The sequence below is a fragment of the Ceratotherium simum genome, chromosome 19 (genome assembly GCF_057802395.1).
Source record: "Ceratotherium simum simum isolate JZ-2026a chromosome 19, ASM5780239v1, whole genome shotgun sequence".
NCBI lineage: Eukaryota > Metazoa > Chordata > Mammalia > Perissodactyla > Rhinocerotidae > Ceratotherium > Ceratotherium simum.
The window spans coordinates 49,730,192-49,744,852 of NC_141918.1; the positions used below are offsets into that span (position 1 = coordinate 49,730,192).

The following is a 14,661-nucleotide window of genomic DNA, read 5'->3' on the forward strand; positions in this document are numbered from 1 at the left end:
AGGAAAAGGATGGGACCTAAATTTACCGAAATGAACTCAAAATACAATAGAATTTATGCAGAAGCCAGGATTATAAAAGGAAAGAAGAAAATTTAAATGAGGGCTAGAGATAATGGTAGAGAGATGCTGGGGCAGAGGGAATGTAAAGTGCTAGACTCAAAGTCAAAAATGAGAACAGGGAATGTGACTAAGAGTATACTCGGTGACAGTGCTATAATTACTGATGATGTACTCTTTAACCAGAGGACTAGGCCCATGTGTACAAAATGAAGAGCCTCTTTTGATTCATTGGATGGTGCTGTGTTGCCGCGGGAGTTATATAACATCTCTGTTATACGAGTTACGGTCCATCAGAGAGCTTTAGTCTGACTTAGAGGGATGCCGCTGTAAGCATTGATTACAGGGTAATGGACTGTTTCTCCTTTCTTGAAGCTCTATTATTCAATAAATTTTTTGAAGCACCTACTGTGTACCAGACCTTTTCAAGATTGAACCATAGTAATTTTATGGAATTAAACTAGTTCTGTTACTAGAACATTTTGAGTAGGATTGTTCAGGCACCAAAATCAGTTGTTTATTTTTCCCCATGTGTTACACTGATTGAACCCTGAACTGTGAATTGAAATTCCTGAGTGGTCAATCTGGTCTGGCTGTTAAATGATCTAAATAATTCACCTTTTTGGTTTGTGGTCTTATTTGGTGGATTTGAGGCCTAGCTGTTGATCTCTTGATAAGGAGGTTAACTACAAATGGTTATCAAGATAAGCCCGTAGACATGACTTCTGTGAGAGAAATAAAATCTGGTCAAATCTAATTTATTACATGCCAAAAAGAAATCAAGTGTAAATCTTTTAATTTTAGTTCTATGTTTTATAAAAATATGAAGCAAAATAAAAAAAGAAGATACTACAGTTAACATTTTTTAAAACAATTATGAAGTGAAATATGAAAAAAGAACAAGATACTACTTTTAGTTTTTCTTTTTTAATTTAAGTGCATGCATATTTTGCATAAGCACAGCAATATCTGTGTCAGGACGGTTCTGGTTCTTTTTATGCCCTTTGAATCCCTCTAATGGTGTACAGTTTCTATTATTACCCTCCTAGTGTAGTATGTTGATGATCATGATAGCACTTTTAAGGATATTTCTGCCTCACGTTGAGATATCTTCCAGTCTGCACATTGAAAATGAACCTCAAATAAAAAGCTTTTGATGCGAGTATATTCACTATGCCATAGGCCTGTTCATGTCAGTTTGCGATTTCATTTTCTATGTACATTTTTTTTCTTGAAAGGCATTTTTCGTTTTCTGTTCCTCCTTTAGAGGAAGTAAGTAGGTTAGGCCACAGAATCTCAAATAATTCATCCTTTGTACTGTAACAAACGGAAGGGCAGGAAGTTGAGATTTGTAAAGTTTGCCTTTGGTGACTACTCCTTTGCATATAGTCTCCATGGCAGAAGAGGTAGCAAATTAAATAAACCATTGCTACGTTCTAGATAGGATAGGCCTCATTAAATTATGACCGGTAGATACAAGGGGAGTGTTTCTGAGAAAATATCAAGAAGGAGCCATCGTGATGACCGATTTCATATTTAAAGGAAGCATAGATTAGTCGCCACTCAGGTGTCTACTGTATAAGGATCGAGGAGGACAGAAGACCCAGATTCTCAAGGCTTTGTTCATGAAAATCTTCATGCGACTGAGATTTCAGTTCTCACAGTGAAGCACTCTAGAGTTTTGCCTGCCTAAAATCCATGAACTTGGGCCCTTGGGGCAAAATTTCACATCTCTCCACTACAGATCTCGATTCCAGCATGTGTGCGATGCAGAGTTCTTATCAGGCAGGGTGAGTAGGATATCAAAGCTGGTATCTGTCATGCTTGATTTGAAAGGAAAATTTTTCTTTGTAACAAATATGTGTTTGTTGAGAGATGCTTCAAGTGCGAGTTCAGATTTTTCTCTTATCCTTATTGAATAAGCCTGTTTAAGAGGTTTGAATTTAACTTCTTTTGATGTGTTCTCCACTGACACTTAAATGAGGAGAGTTTCTTGGAGCGGTAACGTTATGCTTCTGCCAAAGAGGTAAATAAATACTTGTTCGCAACCTATTTGTTAGTTAGAATTTTCACGGAGAATATGAGATAGATGGACAAATGAAGATCTTTTTCTGATTTCCCCTCTGCCCAAACCACACCCACAATTAGTTTGTTGCGTTTTCCCCTTTTGTTCATTCATTTGATAAATTTTATTGATACCTACTATGGATATTTGCAAGGGATAAAGAAATGAATAAATCAAGGTCTCTTTCCTCCAAACCCTCCTCTAAGTAGATGATCATGATACAGTGTAATAAATGTATTTATTTAATACAGTGTATTAAATTGGGGTGCAGATTCTGTCTTCCCAGTCCCTCTTCTCATGGTATCTCACGTACACGCATCCTAGTTCTTGTACAGAGAAAGACTCTCACTGTGGTCCTTCTTGCCCACTTTGGGGAGGATCCATCCTTTCATCTCGCTCTCCTGCTGGCCTCTAGCTGCAGTGTCTCACTGTGCCCTCTGTTCGCCTCTGTACCTGCTTTCTTGGAAACAGGTCTTGGAACCGCAGTTGGTATGGGAGGAAGCTTTCATGCCTCTTTAGCAAAAATGTCACAGTAAGGTTGCCAGTGGCCTAGTCTTGGGTCATTATTCAGAGATTGTGTCCTTCTTACTTTTTCGGTTATTAAAATGTTCTTTCCTTTATAAGAGCTTGACAAAACTAATGGTTATTGACTTTGCATCACTTTCCCAAATTCATTTTGAAATTTTACTTGTCTACGAAATCGCAGAGTCTGACGATGTTCTTAACCCCCGCTTTTCCCTCCGTTCACCTCTGGACTCCTGAGAAATCGGATAGGCTGTGTGGCCTTTGCCCAGTTATCATTCCTCTGCGCGGTGTGCCTCAGACATCTGGTACACCAGTGCTTGGGGGGGAATGTGGACCCTGGAGAGCAGCTCGTTTTCTTTTCTTCAGAATAACTGTAGTTGTCATGTACTGAGGGTCTACTATATGCAAAGCACTCTAACATGCATAATTAAAAAATTTTTTTACATCTCTATGAGGTGGATGCTCCTATTCCATTTTACAGATGAAGGAGCCTAGGGCTCAAGAGCCTGTGCCTTTCACCACTACACTGGATTGGTTTCTGTGTTGACTAAAAAACAACGTGCTGGGCCCTGTGGTCTAGTCTGAGGGGCACTGTCTTGAGAGGTAAGAGTTCATCTCTTGGCTGAGGGGCCTCAATTTTCTCATCTGTAAAATGTTATCAGGCTTAAGAGGTAGTTGTGAGGGTCAAATTGGCTGGTCTTGGTGAGGTCCTTTAAAATGACAAAGCCTGGGAGGAACACTCCTGCTCCAGTGTGTCTGTATCCCCTTAATGTGTGTTAGACTTGTTGCTTTTGCCTGGTTACACCTTTGTGGCGTTGTGTTTGTGGGTATGTGAGTTCTCCCCTTACAGGCTCTGTACCTGTCTGGTGTCATGAAGGGGCAAAGGAGGCCATCGGAGAGTAAATCAGTAGACAGGCCTCAGGAGGTGGGGGCTATATCTTCTCAGAACCATTTTCTCTGGCCTGGACCTACAGTCCTGAGGACATTCCCCAGTATTAGGCCTAGAAATTTCAGCACTGAGACGCAGGCTGGGTACCAGATCAGAAGGTAGCATCCTTATAGGTGCCTCTAACTTGAAGATGAATAAACTCTATCATGTAAAACACTACTTACTTTCACATTATTTCTGAATTTATTTTCCATAGCTCAACATTTTCCAAAAGGGGGTTCCGTGGAACACGATGTACTGTGATAATAGAGTCACAAGGCCAAGTGACTGTGGGCAGCATTGGCTTAGGCAGCACTTTGCAGATGGCTGCACCGCTGCTGATGTGCACTGTGCGGCTCCCAAAGACCCTGCGGGATTGCACACCTTTTCACCGTAGAACTTTTTATCAGGGGACGTGAATAAATGTTGTCCTACAAGTTGTGCTTTGAGGGAAATGTTGCCCTAGCCTTTCATCTACTCTTGTTTACTGGCCTTAGCCTGGCCTACAGTGTGTGGTCAGACCAGCGTGGCAGCGAAGAGAGCCTGGCCTTCAGGCCCATCTCCCTCCCCCTCGGCAAATCCTTCTCCAGGACTTCACACGTAGTATTGTTCTGTTGAGAAAACTAGCAGTCTTTCCTGGAGCCATGTAAATATTTTATTAAGAATAAAATATCTGCTTTTATATAGTGATCTTGACATCTCATGATGTGGATTTGAACACAAATGGCCTACCACAAGAGATGCTGTTGAAATAAAATTAAATGAAAGGAAAAAAAAGACACTATGTAATTTTTTTTAAGGTCATGAGCAGCTCTCATGAACTTGAATAATTGTTAAACCAGATAATTTTAGTAAAAAGTTAACATTTTGGGCTGGCCCAGTGACATAGTGGTTAGATTTGCACTCTCCTCTTCAGTGGCGTGAGGTTCTCAGGTTTGGATTCCTGGCGTGGACCTACGCGCCACTTATCAAGCCATGCTGTGGCCGGTGGCCCACATATAAAATAGAGGAAGATGGGCGTGGATGTTAGCTCAGGGCCAATCTCCCTCAGGAAAAAGAGGAGGATTGGCAATGGAGGTTACCTCAGGGCTAATCTTCCTCACCAAAAAAAAAAAAGTTAACATTTTATTGACTGCTTACTATGTGATAGGTGCTGTGCTGAGGTGTTACCTGGCTTATCTTGATGAATCCTTGCCGGTGCCCAATGAAGACAGGTTCTGTTATTCTCCACACTCTACAGATGGGGAAATTGAGACTTCAAGAGATGAATTGGTCTGAGGTCACAGAGGAGGTAATTGTCAAACTTAGGGCAGTGAAGAAGAGGAAAGGAATGAAGTGGTTTAAGAAAGGGTGAAGGGTGGAAAGAAGGAACTTGTGAGAGCAGCAAGTTTGAGGATGATCCATGAAATATTTGATTTGCACTGATGAAAAGATGACAAGGAGCAGGTTGGGCGGGGATGGAGAGGCTCAAAGCAGTTTTATATGCCAGTTGATGAGGTGTTTAGCAGTGGGGAGAGGCCTTCTAGATGATATTACTGAATAATGACGTTTAGGACTTTTTCTGTATCACAATGTGCCAGATACAGCGTTTGGAAAGTAAACTAAACGCCAACTTCAGTTGATGGTATTAAAGTGGGCATCGTAGCAACAAGGCAGTGGATTCCCACAGGGGAGGCTGACTTTTCTCCTTGCTGGATATCTCATGGCTGTTTGTCTTCTACATAGTTATTATTTTTGTTTGGTTCATGATCATGATTTCAGGGTTAGCATTCCTGACTCACTCTTAAGATACATTGCCCTCTTCTCCAAAAACTAGTAAGTTTAATCCATTGACACCAGGCGCTAATATCTCAGTCCTGTCATCAGCATAACAGAATTTGAATCTGAGTCTCAGATGCTGCCTTTGAGGTGATGTCTATCCCCATTTTACAGCCACTCCCGACTCATAGCCATGTCATTTCTGTACCTTATTTTTGAAAAATGCACCTGTTAACTATAAAGCTATAAAATGCAACTCTAAAAAAAGCAACTGTAAAATTATTAAAACTATTTAACTGGTCTCAGTGAACATTAACTCACCATTCTTTTAAATATAATGTTTGAAGACAGTGGTTTGAGCAGGAATGGCCAGGCTACAGTTAGTACCCTTTCGTAGTCATCTTTATTTCTCACCTTATCTGCAGATCCAGACTTTTGGGTTCTAGCAAAGCCCACTCTTCCACTTGATGTTTGAGCATCCTAGATTGGGTTGCTTATCTTTCAGGGGACTGTTATCTTCTCTTCATCTCAGCCCCAGGCAGGCTCTTCACCTTGAGTGTGCTCTGGGAGCTCAGCACCAGGGAGTCCATGCCTCTCACTCTGAGCCACTGTTTTATCTACTCATGGCAGATATGAGCAAGGAATTGTGTGCAAGACACACAAACTCTGTCTATCTCTAGTCAAAATAAGATACAGTAGAATCTTGACATTTGCGAGGGATATCTCCCAAGACCATCGCCAGTTCTCAGCTTACAGAATCATTGTAGCACATAATTCCTTCCTTCAGATTACTAAAGTATAGCTGAAAAATGTAAATGATCTCTCTAGACCTTAACTACTTCTCTCACTTGATGAGCAATTTTTGTACTGTCTGGAGTACTTAATGAAACAAATTCACACATCTTTTCTGCTTATTTCCTTTTGGAGCATTTGGTCGTTTTGTTCACACAATGTGTCTGAGTCATCGTTGCATTTGACATTTCAGTCTAATTTATCTGAAACTTCTATTTTGTGGCTAGAGCCTATCACTTTCATAAACATTTCCATATTCCTCTCATTCTGTCATCAACACTAGAATCAACTAGCAGTTAATTTTGTTTCCCATTTCTTAACAAGAAACAAAGTTTTTATCACTTTATTTACAGTGGCGGTAGCATGAAGACTAAACAGTCTGACTAAGAGTGTACCTGGACCTTGGCCGGTCCTGGTGACTTGCTGTTGCCCCTTAGCTTTATGGCCTGTGTGATTCAGAATCATGTCTCTGCAAAATGACAGATTACAAAATGCCGCGGGAAATTCAGATGTCACTCAAGAATGGTAGAAACCATAAATGGTCTGTGAATGCCAAGGATATACTGTATATTTCTGATACCTGACTTGTGGAGAAGTGAGCCATACCCTTGCTTTTCTCATCGATTTGTGGAGCTGATACATTTTCATATATATTTAATACCTACCAGTTTAATTACTTTGGGGAAGTTCGTTTCCCTTAGTGACTTCTAGGCTATAGCTTCAGTTATTGGCATCAATAGCAAACTAAATATTTTCATGGGAAGATATGCCTTTCATAACATAACTATTGTAAATAAACGTGAAATAGGATTTTAAAATATTTTTTATTAATTTTTTTTTCTTTTTTAAAAAAGAATTTTTAAACATTCAACAGGTACAAAGGGTGAACAGAGAGAAGGTTCCTTCCCATGACTGTCTTTGAGCAAACCATTTCCCCTTCCTAGAGGCAGCCAGTCTTACTAGTTTCTGACAAGCCTTGCAGAGATGGTCTATGCACATATAAGCAATACATGTATTTATATATACCCCCTTTTGTTTTATACAAATGGTAGCAGATGGTTTCTATACCTTGTGTAAAATTAGTGGTGTTAATGGTATCGTGGAGCTCTTTCTGTATCAGAATGTCGAGAGCTTCCTCATTGTCTTTTTACAGTGGCATTATATACCATTGTATGGCTATACCACAGTTGGCCTTTACTGATGGACATTTGAGTTGTTTCTAATTTTTTGATATTACAGACAGGGCTATAGTCAGTGAAAAACCTTTTACGTTTTTCCTTTTGTACGCATGTGCAAGGATCTATAGAACACATTTCCAGAAGTAGAATTGCTGAGTTGGAGGATATGTTCTTGAAAATTGATCTCCATAGAGGTGGTTTCAATTTATAATGCCACCATCAATGTATGAGAAGGCCTGCTTCCCCATATTCTCATAACATAGGATTTTGGAATGTAAGATATTAAGTAATTTTATCACCCCCTAATGTTTCTAGATTACTAATGGTGTGGGTAGATTGGGGCTCCCAGGGATTTATTTACATGAGAGAATGAGCAAGTTCATCCATTAGATACAATATCTAAGGGAGAGACAAGTTGCACAACTTTGGTTTGGAGACAAGGAGTGGTGCAGGAGGTGACTCTGAGGATAGTGTTGTGTGTCGTTTAGTCTGTCCGCCAGCCCTTTTGTTGGATGCTGAGGGCAAGAAGGTTGTAATAAAAATCGGTAAAAACTAAAGTGAACTGTTTCACAGAAGAGGGACTTTGGGAGTGTAATATATTTGCATAGGTGCCAGCAGTAATGGTCTCTGCCTTCAGGAGAGTCAGCTCCTTGATGAGGCATCTACAGTGGGCATTGGTAGGAGCACATTGGACATCAATGCCCTTGATTTTAGCGATTGGCAGCCATGACATGTATGTTAGTGGGAATCAAAAGCTGCATTGCTGCATTTGCTGGACATCTGAACCCCAAAGCTGTCCCTTTTGACATCAGCAGTGGCTGGAGACCCTCAGAACTTAGAAGTGATTAGGAGGGAAATGGTGAATCTTATCTGATAGCACAGAGCGCCGATCGTGGTGCACTTTTAAGATATTTCCTTAGGAAATCTCAGCACCGTTAATGAGAGATTTGGGATGAGATTTTCTGCAGAATGAGAAATGCCGTTTGTGACTTGTATTGTGAGTGACTATTACCTACCTGGTTTTTATGGCCCGTGGAATACAGGTTACACTTGGGGTTATGGAATAGTGCCAGGTGATAATTAAAGGAAACATAAAGCATTTCTAAGTACTAAAAAACTTTTTGCTTAACTCTTAGAAACACGATGTGTTGAATTGACATCTTGACAATTACCCACAAATTGTCAGTCTTATTTCACCACTTCACCCCTTGATTAATTTATAGCAAGTTCCTCACATTGCATCATTTCGTCTGTCAATTTCAGTTTGTATGTCCAAAATACAAGAAAGAACTCCCCTTTTAAAAATGCATACCATCATCATCCCTCTAAAAACAGCAACAGTATTTCTCTAATATTATCAGATATGCAGTTGGCATTCATACTTCCTCTCCTGTCTAATAATCATCTTTTTTTTAAAATAGTCTAAACAACATCTATGAATTGTGATACTGTGATTTGGTTAATATGTCTCTTAAATCTCTTTTAATCTAAATTTCAAATTTCCTCTTCCAAATTTTTTTATTCCTTGCCATTTTTTTTATGCATGGAAAAAAACAAGTTTTTATCCTGTACAGTAGTGGTTTTCAGACTTCTTGGTCTCAAGTCTCCTTTAGACTCTTAAAAATGATTGAAAACCTCAAAGAGCTATTGTTTGTATAGGTTTTATCTATCAATATTTACTGTATTAGAAATTAAAATAGATAATTTAAACTATTTATTTAAAAATAACAATAGTAGGGGCCGGCCCCATGGCTTAGCAGTTAAGCATGTGCGCTCCACTACTGGCGGCCCAGGTTCGGATCCTGGATGTTCTCTGGCCATGCTGAGATGGCGTCCCACATACAGCAACTAGAAGGATGTGCAACTATGACATGCAACTATCTACTGGGGCTTTGGGGAAAAAAAGGAGGAGGATTGGCAATAGATGTTAGGTCAGGGCCAGTCTTCCTCAGCAAAAAGAGGAAGATTGGCATGGATGTTAGCTCAGGGCTGATCTTCCTCACACACACAAAAAAAAGATTAAAAAAAAATAGCAATAGTAAATCCATTACATTAGTGTAAGTGTAATTTTTATGAAACATAAACATAGTTTCCAAAATAAAAGAAAATATGAGAGAAGTGGCACTGTTTTACATTTTTGCAAATCTCTTTAATGTCTAGTTTAATGGGTGATAGCTAGATTTTCATATCTGCTCCTGCATTCAGCCTGTTGTAGTATGTTATTTTTGTTAAAATATATGAAGAAAACCTGCTTCATGCAGATATGGCATTGGAAAAGGGAGGAGTATTTTAAGTCTTTTCATTTAATGGTGGATGTTCTTCTTTGATACAACACCAAAACTCGACAAGTGGTAGTTTCTTAAAGGTTAGTTGCAGTGTGCGATTTGAAACCCTATCAGTGAACTTTTCATACTCTGTTACATTAAAATCCACTGGTCTGTCCTGCACTTTGAATGGATCTTTTGCCCATGCATAATTTTGTAACATCAAGCATTGGTCATTTGAAAAATACTGCTTCACTGAGTTATGCAGATCTCCCAACTGTTGACATATTTCTTTATGAAATATTTAAAAAATCATATGCATTAATATCACCACCCATCTCCTTAGAAAAGTATTTAGCTTTTGGGAAGCTTTCAAGCTCATGGTGTTGGATACAAGTTTTCCAAAATTACGATTTTCCCTTGAATGCTCAAATCTTATCATTAGCAACAAATACTCTCAGTATTTTCTTTGAGATGACAGGCTCACTTCATTTATTTTTGACAAAATATTTGCCAAATATCAAAACCTGAATAAACATAGTTTGTTAAGTAAAAATGGCACTCCGTGAAAACAGCTTGTTCAGCCTGCTTTCTAAGCAGTTCACAAGTGCTTTTCCTCCGGGACACCCGTGGTACTTTGGCATGCCCAGGTGCTTAAGGCATACTTCCTGTTTCACCACACAGAGGGTTAAAAAGATGTATATCCAAATATCAAGACTTAATAAAATGTATTATTTTGACTTCATCAGGGAAGCCCAGGATGGTCTTGAGTGAAACGGTGCTTGTTTGCTGTGAGTACGTGGTGGTGAAAACAGTGACTCCTACCCCACTTGGGGGCTGCTGCCCCTGCAGTTTTACCCAGTCTTGGCTTTTGCACCATCAGTGCAAATGTCAACAGAGTGAAGAAGGCAAATAATGTGTTGGTATTTTTATGAAAATAGTTTCGACCCTTTTGAAAAGATCTCAGGGCCCCCCAGGATCCATGGACCACACTGAGAAATGTTGCTAAGGAGTTTCTGATAATCTGAATTTTGCTTCTTATATTTTTATGGTGTGATTTAACATGTTCCTTTGTCTCTAGTATTTTTTGTAAGTAGACTTGATCAGATTAGTTTTGATTTTGTTGTTTCCTGGCAAGACAACTTCCTAGGTGGTGTTGGGTTTGTATTCTTAGCAGCCATTGATGGTCGTTGCCTAGAGCCATTAATTTATTAAGGGTTGCAGATGATAATGTTTCAGTTCTGTCATTCCTTCTTTATTTATTAGGAGGAATTCTTTCTAAAAGGAAACTTTCTTTCTACCCTGAGATGTAGTTCGTGTGGATCTCATGAGATATACGCGGGATAAATCCTTGTTTCTTTTTCCAAATAATGAGTTGGTTCCCTTACATCCTCAAAAGGTGATCAATGAGGTGTTCTTGGTTTGTTGTTTGTTTGTTTTGAATATCCTCATGAACTTGTGGGCTTAAATTTATTTGATGTGTTTTAATTCGCTGCAGCTAGTATCCTTACCCTGGCTAGCAGGAGCCTCTTCAAGTTGGCTCCTGAGTTCTTTTGATATGACCTCTGTTGTCCTTGATAGCATCCTTGCTTCTTTGTTTGACAAGATGTTCTAAGCTCATCTTGCCCATTTCCCGCCACTGAGCAGAAATCATCTTCTTCCCTGAGAAGACCTTGGAGAAATGGTATTTAGAGACCACAATCAGAGCACTAGGCTGCTCCTTACTGTTGGTTGTTTCTAGATTTTTTCAAGAGACAAAGCTAGAAAATATGCATATTTTTTTTAAGATAAAATGCACCTTGAATCTGTACTGATACTTCCATTCAAATTTAGGACTCATCCATCTTTCATCACTTGTCAGTGACACCAGTGTAATTATTTGTTTTATCCCACGCTACACAGACAAGAGTCTCAGAATAACAATAGCAATATTACCACTAACAAGACAATTATGGAAAAGGTTTGTTTTGCAGTTTAAAAAAAAGTGAAAATTAAAGGCATTATCACAGTTTATCTAGCTGAATTGGTTATCTTAACATAGCCTTATTGGTGTTTGCTGTACATTTTGAGACTGTTTTCCTGTTTCCCAGAACATCAAATTGGCAGATATTTCTACTGAATTAAATAAATCAATTTACTGAAAGAATCAGTCACACCGTGCATTCGTTGTATTGACACAACAAATTTAATTGATAAATTTAGTGTAGATGACAGTCAGTAACGGACTAGAATTTTCTTGTTCTTTTTTATTACCTAAATGGCTTCTGTTTTATTAATATTTTATATTAATTCCATCCTTTATCCATACCTACTCTCTTTTCGATGTCTTAAAACAGGAAAACCAACTTAGAGGGCAAAGAATTCTCTTCACATGGCATCATGATTTTTTCTTTTAAGTGAATATGCTATGGGGGGCTGGTTTAGTGCGTGCTCTCCGCTTCAGTGGCCTGGGGTTCGCAGGTTCGGATCCCGGGCGCGCACTGACGCACTGCTTGTCAAACCATGCTGTGGTGGCATCCCATATAGAGTAGAGGAAGATGGGCAAGGGTGTTAGCCCAGGGCCAATCTTCCTCAGCAAAAAGAGGAGGATTGGCATCAGATTGTAGCTCAGGGCTTATCTTCCTCACAAAAAAAAAAGTGAATATGCTATGAAACAATGGATTCCTTTTTAAGGATAGAAAAAGTTTACGGTGACACTTTTTAACTTAGAAATTTTATTATTTTTTCTTCTTTTCTAAATTTACCATGGATTGCACTAGAAAAAATGTTAATGGTGTTTTTGAAGCGATTATTTCTAGATTTATGGATATGGGATATTGTGGTCAAGAACATTATGTAATTAAGGAAAACTGAAGAAATGACCACTAAAATAAAAACTGATCTGTATTTGGAATATTTAGTGATAGCCGTTTTTCCCCCTTCCAGCTTAAAAAATAAATCATGACTGAATCTGCCTCTAGCACAAGTGGTCAAGAGTTTGATGTATTCAGTGTTATGGACTGGAAAGATGGAGTAGGTACATTACCAGGAAGTGACTTAAAGGTAAGCTATCTTTATTACATACGGTTTTATGTGTGTGTGTTTATTGTTAAAATAAATTTGAATAGTACATATGTGAAATAAGAATTTAAAAAGCATTAAGCGTAACACTGTAGGTTTTATATGATGCTTAGACCTCTACAGTAAACTCTCAGGACAGTCTGAAAGGCTGATGCCTTTGTCAGTGGGGTAGGGGACTAAGGAATATTTTGACAGCATGTGCTCATTTTGCAGAAATTGAGTCATAGCTTCAAGGAGGAGCATCTCAGTTTTGACTCTGTCATGATGGCCAATAAATGTGGAAATGACCATGACTTAGAAGACCTGGCTTCACATATTTTGTAGTAATGGGCTTTGTAACTTTAAGTAAATAACCACACTCCCTGTGTCCTAGTTTTCTCATTTAAAAACTGAGTAATATTAAAATATTGAATAAACAGGACTATTCTGCACCCTTAAATTATTTATACTGTAAGTATGGATTTTTTATATAATCTCTTGTTCAAAAGCTGCTCCTTCCTGTGAACCAGACTGCGTTTGTAGATGTGAGAACTCTCTTCAGAGAGTCATGCTTCAGTCTGCTCCTTTTCTAGGTGCTCAGGCTGCCCATTTTCCCCGACCCCCTAACCCCACTCAGGACCACGTCTGCTGCCTTGTGAAGTGTGCTTACGCAGCACCCATCTGGGAAGCTTTAACTACCCCCACCTCTTCTTTCTCGTTTGCTTTTGCTCTGATTGTATCTTTGGGACCTTGAACCTGTCTGTGGCCCTTTAGACTTTGTGTTTGTACTTGTCACTCAGGTGTTTGAACTTCCAATCTCCGTAACTGGCTGTCTCCTGGCTTGCCTCTCTAAAGCATGCTGTTCTGGCTTGTCTGCAATAGAAATTCCTGCCCCCTAATATTGACTTCTTGGGGTCCAGTCCCTTTTAGTGGCTACTTGACAAGTATCTCAGCCCAGCCTGTCCTAGTTCATCCTCAGTAGTGTGATTTGGACAGTCTGTCATTGGAAAAATACTTAGATTTTAGGTGCATTAGTTTTAATTAAGTGCAATGTTGCCAACATGTCTATCTGAGTTTATCTTAGCAGAAATATTCCAGTGAGGTTTAGTGAAATCTGGAGAAAAGATTTGGCTTTTAGTTTTAGTTCTTTGTGACCTTGAACACGTCAGTTAGTCTCTTTGGGCCAATTTCCTCTGTGGTAAAATAAGAAATTAAATGACTACTAAGGATTTTATCTGCTCTAACAGTCTCCACGTGTTCATCTGAATTAGATATAATGGAAATGGAGTGCTGAAATTTTAAGAAAAACTGTTTCCAGACTCTGATAATGTGAATTACATATTTGCTATGTGAGCTCCATCAAGTTATTTAAATTCCCTACGTTTCAGAATCTTTATCTGTAAAATGTTGATAAGGATCTGTGTCCTGAAGTGGTTATGAAGATTGAAAAAATATGTAATATGAAAAAACATGTAAAACACTTAAATTATATCTTTTCTGACCTGGTGATACATTATATAAACTGCTGTTTCCTATTGCTTCATTCCCTTATTTTTCTTGTACATTTTTATCCCTTCTCAATGGCTTTTTTTTTGGTATCAGATGGATGATGAAATTTGTAACTTTTCTTCAGTTAGATTTTGACGATAGAATGATATTTCATCCCTAAGAAATCTAGATTGCCTGAAGATTTTCTAAGCAATGGATTTTAGGAATTAACGTACTACTTTTATTAAGGTAGTTAGGTAATTAAGCCACTTAGTGGCTCTCATAAGCTGGGTTATTTGATTTGACTTTTAGGCTGATCTAATTACCTGGGTAATTGCCATATATCTAATTCACTTTATGCACTGTAGACAGTTTGATACCCCACTTAAAAAAAATTAAAAAATTATTTTCTACTTTATAACCCTTTTTATCTCAGGAGATTCAGAGACTAGCTGGTTGATTATATTGCTTAGGATTTCTAAATCACTTGCTCCTTCTATTAAAATTCACATTGCTTAAGAGATTTAATTGAGAAAATGATTTTTCAGAAAATTAAGATATTAGAAA

The 14,661-nt window shown here is 38.6% G+C and overlaps 1 protein-coding gene across 8 annotated transcripts in view; it reads left to right on the forward strand.

Annotated features, from left to right (window-relative positions):
* The window catches only part of L3MBTL3 (L3MBTL histone methyl-lysine binding protein 3), a 114,786-nt gene that overhangs the window by 8,404 nt on the left and 91,721 nt on the right, over window positions 1–14,661 (forward strand). For 6 of the 8 annotated variants that reach the window (XM_087444082.1, XM_087444087.1, XM_087444084.1 and 3 more), the window contains exon 3: window positions 12,493–12,609. The exons of the other annotated variants lie outside the window; for them this stretch is intronic. In XM_087444082.1, the coding sequence (XP_087300208.1) occupies window positions 12,508–12,609 (102 nt within the window). In that variant the 5' untranslated portion in view covers window positions 12,493–12,507. The remainder of the gene's footprint in view (window positions 1–12,492; window positions 12,610–14,661) is intronic. 8 annotated transcript variants of the gene reach the window in all.